At 43.6% G+C, this 13,721-nt stretch overlaps 2 protein-coding genes across 2 annotated transcripts in view; one reads left to right on the top strand and one right to left on the bottom strand.

The window, feature by feature from the left end:
- LOC134209746 (uncharacterized) overlaps positions 1 to 557 on the bottom strand; it is a 64,210-nt gene extending 63,653 nt beyond the window's left edge. Inside the window, exon 1 of the mRNA XM_062685761.1 lies at positions 505 to 557. Within this exon, the coding sequence (XP_062541745.1) occupies positions 505 to 557 (53 nt within the window). The remainder of the gene's footprint in view (positions 1 to 504) is intronic.
- The window catches only part of LOC134212280 (protein gustavus-like), a 748,069-nt gene that overhangs the window by 57,142 nt on the left and 677,206 nt on the right, over positions 1 to 13,721 (top strand). The window lies entirely within an intron of this gene.

Raw genomic sequence — 13,721 nt, 5'->3', positions numbered from 1 at the left:
TCAGCAACAGTAGATTGTATGTTTTTTTCAAAATCCAAGATTAGTTTTTTGAGAAATCAACAAACTCTCTTAGCCGGATTCCGGTGGGCCAAGACGATGGTTCGAGCGCCAATTCTTTGAGATCAGGATCCAATCCGATTTTGTAGGATACGAAAGTCAAGGTGGTCACATCTTTGCCTCTGGGAACAAGACGAATCACCTCAGCAGCATCCGAAATATTCAAACAACGTGAGACTATTTTCTGCACGTCGCTATCATTAATTAGCGGATTCAATCCTGTCATGTACAGCCAAAACTTATCCGGTTTGGCGGCTTGCATAATAGACGGCACGGAAAGTTATTGGAGGAATCACTATTGCTGAGGTCCACCAATCTGGCCTTGATAATTTTTGTGTTTCGATTGCAGCGTGCCTTAAGTCCAGTACGCTGAAACTGCCTGCGAGTGACATTCTGCAATCGATTCAAATCTTTGGTGAGGGTATCGATGGTTAGGGTATTGCTTACCTGCCGAGCTGTCGGTATATGTTGATCGCCTCGTAGTCAACGTTGACGTCCATGCACCTTTGGAACCGGCCCCAGCCGACTCGATGATAGGTTTGCCGGGACAGCTGATGCCGATTAACCAAGGAGCCCACTTCCACCACCACCGGATAGTGATCCGAGCTGAGCTCCTGGTAGACGACCGGCTGCGAGATGTGGTCGTTCATATTGGTGATGTACAAGTCGATTGTCAAGTAGACGCCGGACCGACTCAGCCGAGTGTGGAAATCTGGGCTCAAGATCGAGTAGTGGCCTTCCTCCATATCGTTCCTCCAGATGGTGCCGTTTCGATTGCAGCGACTGTTGCCCTAGGCTTGATGTTTGGCATTCAGGTCGCCGGCAATGATGTACTGACCTTGTCTTCGCGTTAGCTTGACGATGTCCCTCCGAAGTGTGGCCGATGAACCATCGCCGTCTTTAGCTTGAATTGGGCAGTACGCCACGTTGAGCGTGATTGTGCCGACGGCAGTGGTCACTACAACACCGATGGCCTCGATGATGCTCGACTGGAAGTTTGGCAGCAGGCGACAGTTAATGTTGTAGCGAAGAGCGATGGCCACACCACCTCCCCTGGGCAGCCGGTTGAGTCGCACGATACGAAAGTCCGGGATGTGGACGCTCACCTTCGGTTTTAGGTGCGTTTCGGTGATGAACGCCACGTCAATTTCCTTCTCATCGAGGAAATCAGCCAGTTCGATGTTTTTGCTCTTGAGCTAGCAAGCGTTGAACCAACGCAGCTGCCGCTGACAGTCGCTTGTGCGGTTGTAGCGGTGGGAAGATTGGAATCGCACGACGGGGAGCCGGGATGGCTAGAAAGTTTACCTCGTTGAGAGCAAGAACACGGTTCTTCTTCGACAAGTTTCTGGTGGAAGTATTCTTCCGGATTTTCAAAAACGCCGCCCGCTTTGGACAGTCCTTGATTGTAGCCCGATGTTTGTCGCCACAGCTGGCGCACTTTGGATCAACCATCTCCATCTTGTCGCACTCTTTGGTCGGATGGGGTTCGCCACGCTTGCTGCAGCGCGGCTTCATGTGCCAGTTCCTGGTGCCGTGCCCGAGGTTGAAGCAGTTGGTGCACTGCATAACATCGTGGTGCACTGGCTGATATCGCTCCCAGTTAACGACGGCTTCAGGTTCTTCCACGTGGTGGAGCCGTGCTCCATATGAACCAGGTAAAGCTGGTCGCGATATCTCCTCGTCTTGTCGTCACAAGCGCTCTTGTGCACGGCCACTGGCTTCATGCCGTAGCTCTCGAGTTTCGCAATGAGATGAAAGCCTTGAGCGGCTTCGTGCTGGGGTGGTAATGAGTGTATGACTCATACTTGTGGACCTCGAGGAACTCCACGACGGATTGATGATGGTCCTTGTTTGCCGGCATCACTTTCACGCACTCTCTGCAGAGCCGAAAAGCACATTCCAGCCCCTTAGCGATCAGCTGTCGAATTTTCGGTGCAAATCCAGCGAATCGCCCTTCACAAACACGGGCGGGCACTTCTCCTTCCGTTCCGGTTGCACCTATGGCAGCTGCGATTGCTGCTGCTTTCGTTTCTTCGGCGGATTGCTGGGATCGTCGATTGGCAACGACGAATATAAGTCGCTCTGCAAAAGCTGCTTGGAGGGGTTACCCGCGCCTCCATGAGCAGTGTGCTTACCCGAGTAGTACAAACATTTCATCGCTTCAACTTCTATATGACCAGATTCAGTTCCAATTAAGTTGCTGCAACCAAATTTGCTTCGATTGTGCTGCATGGGTAGGCACCTTTCCCGCAACCGAATCGGCCATCGAGTCTTCCATAACAGGACCGGGAGAAAATAACGCCAACGCGACGAAGCGAAAACGTAAACAGCGAATGAACGAGAGAAAACACGAGAAAAAATGCGCGAGCAAAAAGCACGTCCGCACGCACTGCTCTGTTCGCGTGTGCGCGTGTCTGTTCCGATTGAATTTGCTAACTTATTGCTGCTTTGTCTTTCTGACTGAGAGGCATCAATATAGTAATGGATAAGATGGACGTGACCAGCAATGGAATCTATCATGTTTTATCATTTTGGACCTCCAATTGGATTGTTGTTAACCCCATATACTAATCAGTAAGCAGTTGGGCTAAGAAAGCTAAGTAATACGCATGACAGCTATCAGTATGCAATCTACGAAATACTCCATTACAACGCAATGCAACGCAACTGAGAGACATCATCATAGACAGGGAGGAACAAAGAAACATAAAAAACAAGATCCCATACCAAAAAGCTTATAACATTAAAAAGTTAATGAAAAGTATAAGTTTGGGAATGTATGTGCATAATGCAATGTATAAGTCTTTTCTTATACATATCATTAAGCGCCTGCTTTGGCAAAAAGTATTAGAAATCTTAATAATAATTAACATTAATTTTTTTTACGTGTACGATCGTTAAAGGAAGATCCACAAAGTACGTTGTTAATGTCATTTGCTGATCGGGTAAAAAAGCCGGAAATGTCGTTTGGCCGAACAATAGTATATGTGGAAAATGTGATTTGATCATTGAGAAGTGAGTAGTGAGAAATAGGAAGTGATAAGTAGGAAAAAAGAAGTTAGAATGAGATGTGAGACATTTCACTTTTCACTTGCCTCTCCTCTGACTGTAAAAATTGCGAAGTGAAAAATGAGAAGTGTCTCATTTCCCACCTTTTTACTCCTCACTTCTCATTTCTCACTAACCCCCCCCCTGGATTTTTCAGAGACCAGTAGGACATAATTTTTATAAAATATTTGTAACGGCTCACTTATCATTTCCACTTGTTACTTCTTACTTCTAATTTCTCACTTCTCCAAGTTTTGGTGGGCGTCGTGGCGGTTAGCAATGTCAGACGTTTAGACGCATGTGGTGTGGAGTTGGGCTTGGACTTGGCTTCTATTCGAAGCATTCAGTATCTACGAATAATTAACCTGATGCTGTTCACAACAACCTGGAAAGATCTGTTGTTTCATTTAGAAGCGTGTTTAGATCTCACACGATGAGCCGTTAAATGTAAGTGAAAATGATATTGGGCGAATCACATTTCTCAATCGAGAATATTTACCAGCAACTTCGGCGCACGGCAGTAATCTTGGCCCACTTAAGCATCCATCCATGGTTTTGGTAGGTCATGAAAATAAAAAATATTTAGAAAGTCAACGTACTGTGTGGATCTGCAGAATATGATGTATACATTTGCCGAATGGTACTCCATAAGCTTGCAGAGCCTGATCATGAACAAATATAATATTACGTCGTACCATCGTAAGCGATCGCATGCAACACATTACTGATCTTGACATTACTCTAGTTAGTGGACTTACATTTCACGTATGTGTACTATGGAAAAAATGCCAGTGGAGGTAGTACAGAATAAGTCCGTTCGTTACGCTATTAGAAATCTTGGTTAAGGCAATCTCTCGAACCTGTCGCCGTGAGTGATGTCGCCCTCTACAAAATGAACTTCTTGAAGTAAGAAGGTTTATTTCTCAGACGACGAACGCTGGCAAAATATTTTCTGGAAACATCGACTGCCAGATATGTATTTCTCAAACAACTTAACATCCACATGCTCGAAAAACAACCCAGGTAAAGATATTTTTTACATGTGATCATGGAACAATAACTACGCCTCAAATGAACCAATACACGCAATCAGACAACGCTTTAACGACTACTTAAGTTTTCTACGATTGTAATATCTCTGCTGACGTGTTCCTCAACCGGTTACTAAACATTTTCCGACCCGATGACCGTTAACAACTATATTAGTGTTACATTTAGACACCAAATGTCAATAATTTCTACAATTAAAAAAATTATATTGGTTTTTGTATTTAAATGGCGAAGCGATCCAAGTAATAATGTTGCCGCGATATTTCTACTTATTTTTAAATTCATAAAATCGTGTGCTATGAATAAGCTTAATAAATGAGAAAAAAAATCCGTAGCAATTCATACAAAAATACAGGTGAAGTTTTGTGGCAATTTGAAATGGTACTTCCGTGGAAATTCTGATAAAATTGCTATGCAGTTTAAGTAGAATTTTACGAATTCAAAATAGTTTCCCGTGGAATTCAAGAAGTTTTTCCAATTAAAATTCAGAAGAATTTTCAGGGAAAAATCAGAAGATTTTTCAATGGAAAATAATAAGCTTTCATGGAAGTTCAATATAATTTTCCATAGAAAGTTGAAGAAAAAATGCTAGTGGAAGTTGAGAAGAAATTTCCTTGGAAATTAGGAACAATTTCACGTGAAAGCTCAAAAGAATTCCCCGTGAAAGTTCTAAAAAGATTCTGTTCAAAATTCAAAAGAATTTTTCCCGTGAAAACTCAAGGATATTCCCCTTGAAAATACGGAAGAATTTTCAGTGCTTATTACAGTTTATAACTGCAAAGCTTCTAAGTCAAATTACCTGTCATAGAGCATGTATGGGTCCATACGTATATACTCCTCGTAGTAATTCTTACTGGGATCATGGATCGAACCCAGACACCTCAACTATGCTTTTGTTAAACGTTCATTTCACAGCTGAACCAAAGAGGTCTTCTCCGCGCTTCATAGTAAATATTATTCAAGGCAAACCTTCCTCCATAACGTTACATGCCTTTGTTGTTGTTATCGCGCTGTGCAAAAACTGTTTGAAATAACACCAAATAACAACAATTATTCGCTATGGCCACCCGTTTACCTTCCATACTTAAACTGTTTCTCACTGACCGAGGCGATTGGTGCCAGCTAGACCCAGTTTGACGTGTTTTCAAAAACCAATGACTCAGCTTAAAACTGCACTCCGCGGTCCGCAGGTCCTAAAACGTAGCTCAATTTATCGAGCAAGTTGCTGCGGTCGGTACATATTCACTCCTTTTCACATACCTATACCGCCGCGCCGGACTCGTCAGTCACCGTCATCGTCGTATTTTGTGACTGACTTTTTGTGCGGTTCTAGGTCAAAGTCAAGGAATTCCGTCCGGCGAGTGCTGAATTTTGTTTACACTAACAATTAGCGATTGAGTACGATATACCTACTCGCACACGACGTTTCGTTCCAAATGGGCTGGCCCGTCGGTGGGTTTTGCGCTAAAATCCAATCGACTGGAAAAGAAAGCCAACGAGTGCTTCTCGCTGACTTGGGGACGAATTGAAAGTTGTTTGCATTTCAGCGCTGAAGTGGTCAGTTTGCTTTTGATTTTTTTTCCTTTGTCGTTCGAGACGAGGAAGCACAGCCACGATAAAACTTCCACTTCGGAACTGGATGTGTCATGTAGGTCACTGTGTCGGTGAGTGTCGCTTTCATGAGCCTTTCATAATGCATATGACGATTGACGATATACATATGTACACCTGCGTTCAGAATAATAGCAGTGCGGACCGTTTTTCATACAAAATGGCCTACTTTCACAAGCTTCAACTTTGTTCCCCGATAACCGATTGAGCTGAAATTTTGGCAGTGAATTACAAATATGTTGGAATATATATAGGGTTTTTTTTCCTACTGCTAATAAATTACACACTAGATGAAATTGTTCAAAATGATAGCAGTTAAGCGAAACATTAGATCAATTGCTGTTTAGTAAAATTTCGATAAATTTTTGTATGTTTTTTTTTGTAATTCCTTTATTAGTGATAATTAGTAACTTCGTTTATAAATTAGAATTTTGAGAATCCCTTATTTACAACGTACGCATGGGTTCAACACTCCACTATATTGTCCCCTCATCAAGCAGCAGTTGAAAATGGCTCCAATAGACGAATGGAAGAAAATTTCACCAAAACAATTATACATAAAAGTTGGCTTATTCGTTTCCCGACACTTGATGTTGTTAATGTGAAGCACTGCATATGGATAAGGGTCGTCCACTAAATACGTAAGCACTTATTGTTAATTGATCTATTTTGTGTATAAATATAAATAACTACAAAAATAAATAATACGAGAATATTGTTAACTTAGAACTGAGGAAGAAAAATACATGTTCTGGGATCTTGAAAAATATAAAAATTGAGATCTCGTGGGTTTTGTTCATAAACCATTTAACCGCAAATCTCGGGTACTTATTCAAAAGGACGTATGTGATTTTGTAAACAAAGATTCAAACGTCGATTTGTCCAATCTGATAGCACTCCCACGCAAACCATCACCACAGACAGGTAGGGGAAGCCTTCGGCTACCTGTTAGTGGTGTCGGTTTGCGTGGGAGAGCCATCAGATTGGACAAATCGACGTTGGAATCTTTGTTTACAAAATCACATACGTCCTTTTGAATAAGTACCCGAGAAATACTGTTTTCGTCACTGTATGCATAACAGCTATTTGTTCGCTCCAAAAACTATTTTTTTATAGAAGAATCGTATATACCGATCAACTCATCTCGAAAAATTGATTTTTTGAGCACTTAACCTTAACCTTAATCGCGGCAAGTTGCATTCGACAAGTAGTTACGTGGGGCATCGAAATCCGTACAATTAAGCACCTTAGTATATGGAAAAGTCATTATAAAATAGGAATCGAATGTAAATAAAACATTTATCACTGACACAGGAGCATGAAGGCTTCTAGTTTTGAAGTGTTTCACAGTTACTCATTAAAAACTACGTAAAACATGATAAAATAATGGATAAAATCTACTACTCCTGACTCGAAATCCGTCCACCGTGGACGGATTTCGAATCAAAGGATCAAAATCCGTACAGCTATTATTGAACTAAATATTTAAATTGAAGCAGTCTGATTGACTAAACTAACACTGTAAATAGTTCGATACGCACCTTGAGAAGCGATCCATTCGATTTGTATTCCGCTTATCCTATGTAATGATTCGCAATTAGCAATTAAAACACAGATACTTTTGGTGCAATTATGCTCTACCCGAAAACAAAATGGCGGCAAAAACTCCGCGTTTGGTGGGTGGAGATTTGTTTTTGATTTTTGCTGCTTTAATTTCAAAGCCTTCTTTCTATTTATATCCCCCCTGCCAAGTATCCGAACAGGACAAGATAAATTATTTCCACATTAATTACCTTTAACACCCTTTAATTCATTGATATCTCATGAGGTGGACGGATTTCGATGCTGTACGGATTTCGGTCCCGCACGGTATGTCCCATTTTTTTTCCTGGAATATTTACCAAATCGAACTATAAGATCAAAAGTTGTGGGCAAAATACTAATTTCAAACTCTTTATTAAAAAAAACACTTTTTTTGGTGTTATCAAATGTGAAAAATAAGACCTGTCGACCTATAATTTTAGACTTTCCTTATATTATTCTCAACCCGTTGGATGAACGATCAACATTCACTTAATAACCCGTGTCGGTCTGACTTAGAAATCAAAATTGAAATCACCCGCGTGGGCTTAGTTTACGTCCGATTGCCATGAAATTTTCAGGGAAGAAGCGCCATCATGTCTATTTTTTGATACATGACTTGATTTGACCATGGTGCCAATCCGGCCGGTTTTATTTAAGGGTGTCCTGGGTCAGGTGCAGGTGGAGGGGGGGGGATTGGCAGGGACTATGTCCAAGGGCTTGACGATCCCTCCCCAGGCCATCTGCGAGTTGTGGCGCCTGCCTAGGATGTGGTGGGGTTTGACAGTGGGCCCTGTTAAACCTCTATAAAAAGGTTAAAAGACTATTATTCTTCCATTTACTTCCACTATTCAAAATGGAAGAATAATAGTCTTTTAACCTTGTAGCATTTCCCCTAAGACGCTATAAAAATAATTAATCACTCTATAAAAAGCTGCATGTATCCGCAAGTAGGCTCCGCCAAAGCGACCGCGTGCACAAGCGCACAAGCCCAAGTGGGATGCTAAACAGCCCTGGCACGACGGCCCTCCGACGAGGACAGGACAGAAATTGTGGAAAAGCGGGCATCGAGCGGCTACCTTCTACCAAAGTTGTGGCACCACCAACGAGCTGGGAACCGGCTTCATAGTGCTGGGAAAGATGCGCCAATGCGTGATTGGGTGGCAGCCAATCAACGCAAGGATGTGCAAGCTGAGGATAAAAGGCCGATTCTTCAACTATAGCATCATCAACGTGCACTGCCCACACGAAGGGAGACCCGGCGACGAGAAAGAAGCGTTCCATGCATAGCTAGAGCAGACATACGATGGATGCCCACTGTGGAAATCACATGGAAATCACCTAATCAAGTAACGGAAAACCAAATCGACCACGTTATAATCGACGGCAAATTCTTCTCCAACATCACGAACATACGCACTTACCGCAGTGCGAATATTGAATCCGACCACTACCTCGTTGCAGTATGTCTGGGTTAAAAACTCTCGACGGTGTACAACACGGGTCGGAGTCGTCCACCGCGGCCAAACACTGGGCGGCTACAAGACGGTAGACTATCCCAAGAATAAGCGCAGGAGCTGGAAGTGGTAGTCCCAACGGAAGAGCAGCTAGGCGCAGCATCTTTTGAAGATGGCTGGAGAGATGTTCGATCCGCCATTGGAAGCATCGCAATTGCTACAGTAGGCACGGTGGCTCCGGATCAGAGAAACGACTGGTATGACGGCGAATGTGAGAAGTTAGTTGAGGAGAAGAATGCAGCATGGGCGAGATTGCTGCAACACCGCACGAGGGTCAACGAGGCACGATACAAACAGGCGCGGAACAGATAAAACTCGATTTTCCGGAGGAAAAAGCGCCAGCAGGAAGGTCGAGACCGTGAAGAGACGGAGCAACTGTAGCATGCTAATAACGCACGAAAGTTCTATGAGAAGTTGAACCGTTCACGTAAGGGCCACGTGCCACAACCCGATATGTGTAAGGACATAATGGGAACCTTCTTACAAACGAGCGTGAGTTGATCCAAAGGTGGCGGCAGCACAACGAAGAGCACCTGAATGCTGATATGGTAGACAACGGTGACGGTATGGTTATGAACCTAAGAGCACGCGTGCAGGACATGCGACTTACAGCACCGAATCTCCAAGAAAACCTGGAGAAGATCGGCCGGCTGAAAAACAACAAAGCCCCTGGAGTTGACCAACTACCAGGAGAGCTGTTTAAACACGGTGGTGATGCAGAGCGCTGCACTGGGTGATTACCAAGGTTTGGGAGGATGAGGTTCTGCCGCAGGAGGGCAGGTATCATGTGCCCCATCTACAAAAACGGCGATAAGCTGGATTGTAGCAACTACCGCGCAATCACATTGCTGAACGCCGCCTACAAGGTACTCTCCCAAGTTTTATGCCGCCGACTAACACCAATTGCAAGAGAGTTCGTGGGGCAGTACCAGGCGGGATTTATGGGTGAACGCTCTACCACAGACCAGGTGTTCGCCATACGTCAGGTATTGCAGAAATGCTGCGAATACAACGTGCCCACACATCATCTATTTATCGACTTCAAAGTCGCATATGATACAATCGATCGGGACCAGCTATAGCAGCTAATGCACGAAAACGGATTTCTGGATAAACTGATACGGTTGATCAAGGCGACGATGGATCGGGTGATGTGCGTAGTTCGAGTTCCAGGGGCATTCTCGAGTCAGTTCGAAACGCGCCGAGGGTTACGGCAAGGTGATGGTCTTTCGTGTCTGCCATTCAACATCGCTTTGGAGGGAGTAATGCGAAGGGCAGGGATTGACACGAGTGGTACGATTTTCACGAAGTCCGTCAAGTTATTTGGTTTCGCTGACAACATTGATATCATGGCACGTAACTTTGAGAGGATGGAGGAAGCCTACATCAAACTGAAATGCGAAGCTAAACGGATTGGACTAGTCATCAACACGTCGAAAACGAAGTACATAATAGGAAGAGGCTCAAGAGAGGTCAATGTAAGCCACCCACCACGAGTTTCTATCGGTGGTGACGAAATCGAGGTGGTTGCAGAATTCGTGTACTTGGGCTCACTGGTGACCGCCGATAACGATATCCGCAGAAAAATTCGGAGACGCATAGTGGCTGGAAATCGTACGTACTTTGGACTCCGCAAGACGCTCCGATCGAATAGAGTTCGCCGCCGTACCTAACTGACTATCTACAAAACGCTTATAAGACCGGTAGTTCTCTACGGACACGAGACCTGGACGATGCTCGTAGAGGAACAACGCGCACTGGGAGTTTTCGAAAGGAAAGTGTTGCGTATCATCTATGGTGGGGTGCAGATGGCGGACGGTACGTGGAGGAGGCGAATGAACCACGAGTTGCATCAGCTGTTGGGAGAACCATCCATCGTTCACATCGCGAAAATCGGAAGACTGCGGTGGGCCGGGCACGCAGCCAGAATGTCGGACAGTAATCCGGTAAAAATGGTTCTCGACAACAATCCGACGGGAACAAGAAGGCGAGGTGCACAGCGGGCAAGGTGGATCGATCAGGTGGAAGACGATTTGCGGACCCTCCGCCGACTGCGTGGTTGGCGAAGTGCAGCCATGAACCGAGCTGACTGGAGAAGAATTTTATGTGCAGCACAGGCCACTCCGGCCTTAGTCTGGTAATAAATAAAAAATGGGTCAGGTGCAGTCAAAAACGGGTCATTTTTCACAAAACCATCGATAAATGAGCGAAAGTGCCCAGAATGTTTATGCAAACGAGGTCAATCATTATTGATCAGTATCCGAAGTTAGTTTTGATACAATTGGACCACCAGGTCATGGTTTCGGATGTTCCAGTAACCTGGTTCCCTAAGGGGTCGTTCAATAATTACGTAAGCATTCATTTTCAGTCATTTTCTTACTCTTCATATAAACAAAAAATAATTTGTATGGGAAAAATCTTACAAGGGGGGAGAGGGGTCCAAAAACCAAGAAAAAATGCTTACGTAATTATTGAACCCTAAGGGAAGTGGACACATTTCGATTACCTCCTAACCCCATCTTGCGACATATCAAACTTCATGATTTTGGAAAACAAGCTCAATAGATGAAATTTTGAGAGTTTTGAAACAATTGGACCACCAGGACATGGTTCCGGATGTTCCGGTAACCTGGTTCCCTAAAGGAAGTGGACACATTTCGATTAGCTCCGAAACCCATGTTGCGAAATATCAATCTTAATGATTTTGAAAGACAAGATCAATAGATAAATTTTTAGAGGTTTTGGACTCATTGGCCACATCCTGAAGTGTTCCCGGAACCTGGTTCCCTCAGGGAAATTTTGAGACGTTTTGGATACAAAAGACCACATCCGGAAGAATTCCCGGGAAGCTGGTTCCCTCAGGGAAGTGTACAATTTTCCTTTAGCTCTGAAACCCGTCTTGCGATATATCAATCTTCATGATTTTGAAAGACAAGATCAGTGGATGCATTTTCTAGAGGTTTTGGATACATTGGCCATGTTCGGAAGTGTTCCCGGGAACATGGTTCCCCCAGGGAACTGGACACATTTCGATTAGCTCATAAACCCTTCATGTGACATAAACTAACTTTAACAGCTTCATGATTTTTGGAAGACAAGCTCAATAGATGAAATTTTGAGAGGTTTTGGATACAAAGATCGCATCCGGAAGTGTTCCTGGGAAGCTGGTTCCTTTAAGGAAGTGGACAAATTTTGATTAGCTTCTAAACCTATCTTGCGGCATATCAATCTTCATGATTTTAAAAGGCAAGGTTATCTTCTTCTTCTTCAATGGCTCTACAATCCAACTGGATCTTGGTCTGCTTTTCAACAAGGCATTTAATGAGAATTTCCTCAGTTATTAATTGAAAGCTTTTCTTTGCCTGCCATTGCATGAGTATGTATCTTGTGTGACAAGTACAATGGATACACTATGCCCAGGGAGTCGAGAATGTTTCCAAATCTGAAAACATCCTAGATTGGATCGAGAATCGAACTCACTATCTCCGGATTGGCAATACGCCTTTGCTCACAAGGGTACTGGATACCCGAAGAACAGATCAATAGAATTTGGACTAGAATGAGATTTTGGACTCATTAGTTACGTCCAGAAGTGTTCCCGGGAGCTAGTTCCCTTAGGGAAGTGAACAAATTTCGATTGGCTCCGAAACCCATCTTGCGACATATCAAATAAGGATTTTTTTAAAGTTTTAAGTAAAATGATTTACTTGTCATAAGACTAGTTTACTGTCATAAGACTAGACCAGGCCGTCTTCAGTCTCTCGCCTCGTCTCAAAGCGACTTGAAGTCGTTCAGGTCGAAATACGTATCTGTCAAAGGTACAATAAAGTAGTGTCTTTTAAAATAATAAAGTTTGATATGTCGCAAGCAACTTCGACGTCGTGGCGTTGCAGGAGATTTGCTGGACAGGACAGAAAGGGTGGAAAAGCAGTCATCGAGCGGCTGCCTTCTACCAAAGCTGTGGCACCACCAACGAGCTGGGAACCGGCTTCATAATGCTGGGTAAGATGCGCCAACGCGTGATTGGGTGACATCCAATCAACGCAAGGATGTGCAAGCTGAGGATAAAAGGCCGTTTCTTCAACTATAGCATCATCAACGTGCATTGCCCACACGAAGGGAGACCCGACGACGAGAAAGAAGCGTTCTATGCACAGCAGGAGCAGACATACGATGGATGCCCACTGCGGGACGTCAAAATCGTCATCGGCGACATGAACGCACAGGTAGGAAGGGAGAAATTGTGTAGACCGGTCATCAGACTGGATAGTCTTCACACCGTATCAAATGACAACGGCCAACGATGCATAAACTTCGCAGGTTCCCGCGGAATGGTAGTCCGAAGCACATTCTTCCCCCGCAAAAATAGACATGATGACGCTTCTTCCCTGAAAATTTCATGGCAATCGGACTTAAAACAAGCGCACACGGGTAATTTTATTTTGATTTTTAGGTTAGACCGAAACGGGTTAAAAAAATGTTGTAGTATACTGAATTCAGTTTTGAAACGAAAAAATACAAAAGAAAAACAAATTGTAAAAAAAACTTGTAGGGTAAATGATATATTTTGGACATGTACATATTTTGGACAAGCCTGAGCTTCTTCGATCAATTTTAGATAATGTGTAGGAAAATTTTTATCGAAAGTATGATCATTGCATACTTTTACCTCAACTCTAGCGGCTCCTGATGAGAATTCACAAATCAAATATAATTTATCTTTAAAATTATCTAAAATGTAAAGCTATCTACCAAAGTGCCTGCTGGACGCCAGTTTGCAGGAGAACATGCATTATAGGACTCTTCGTAACATGCACCTGAAACACGTTTAAATTGGTTCAAACGGCAATCTTGAGG

This window comes from Armigeres subalbatus, chromosome 2 (assembly GCF_024139115.2).
Source record: "Armigeres subalbatus isolate Guangzhou_Male chromosome 2, GZ_Asu_2, whole genome shotgun sequence".
Lineage (NCBI taxonomy): Eukaryota > Metazoa > Arthropoda > Insecta > Diptera > Culicidae > Armigeres > Armigeres subalbatus.
This window is presented reverse-complemented; position numbering and strand designations above follow the sequence as displayed.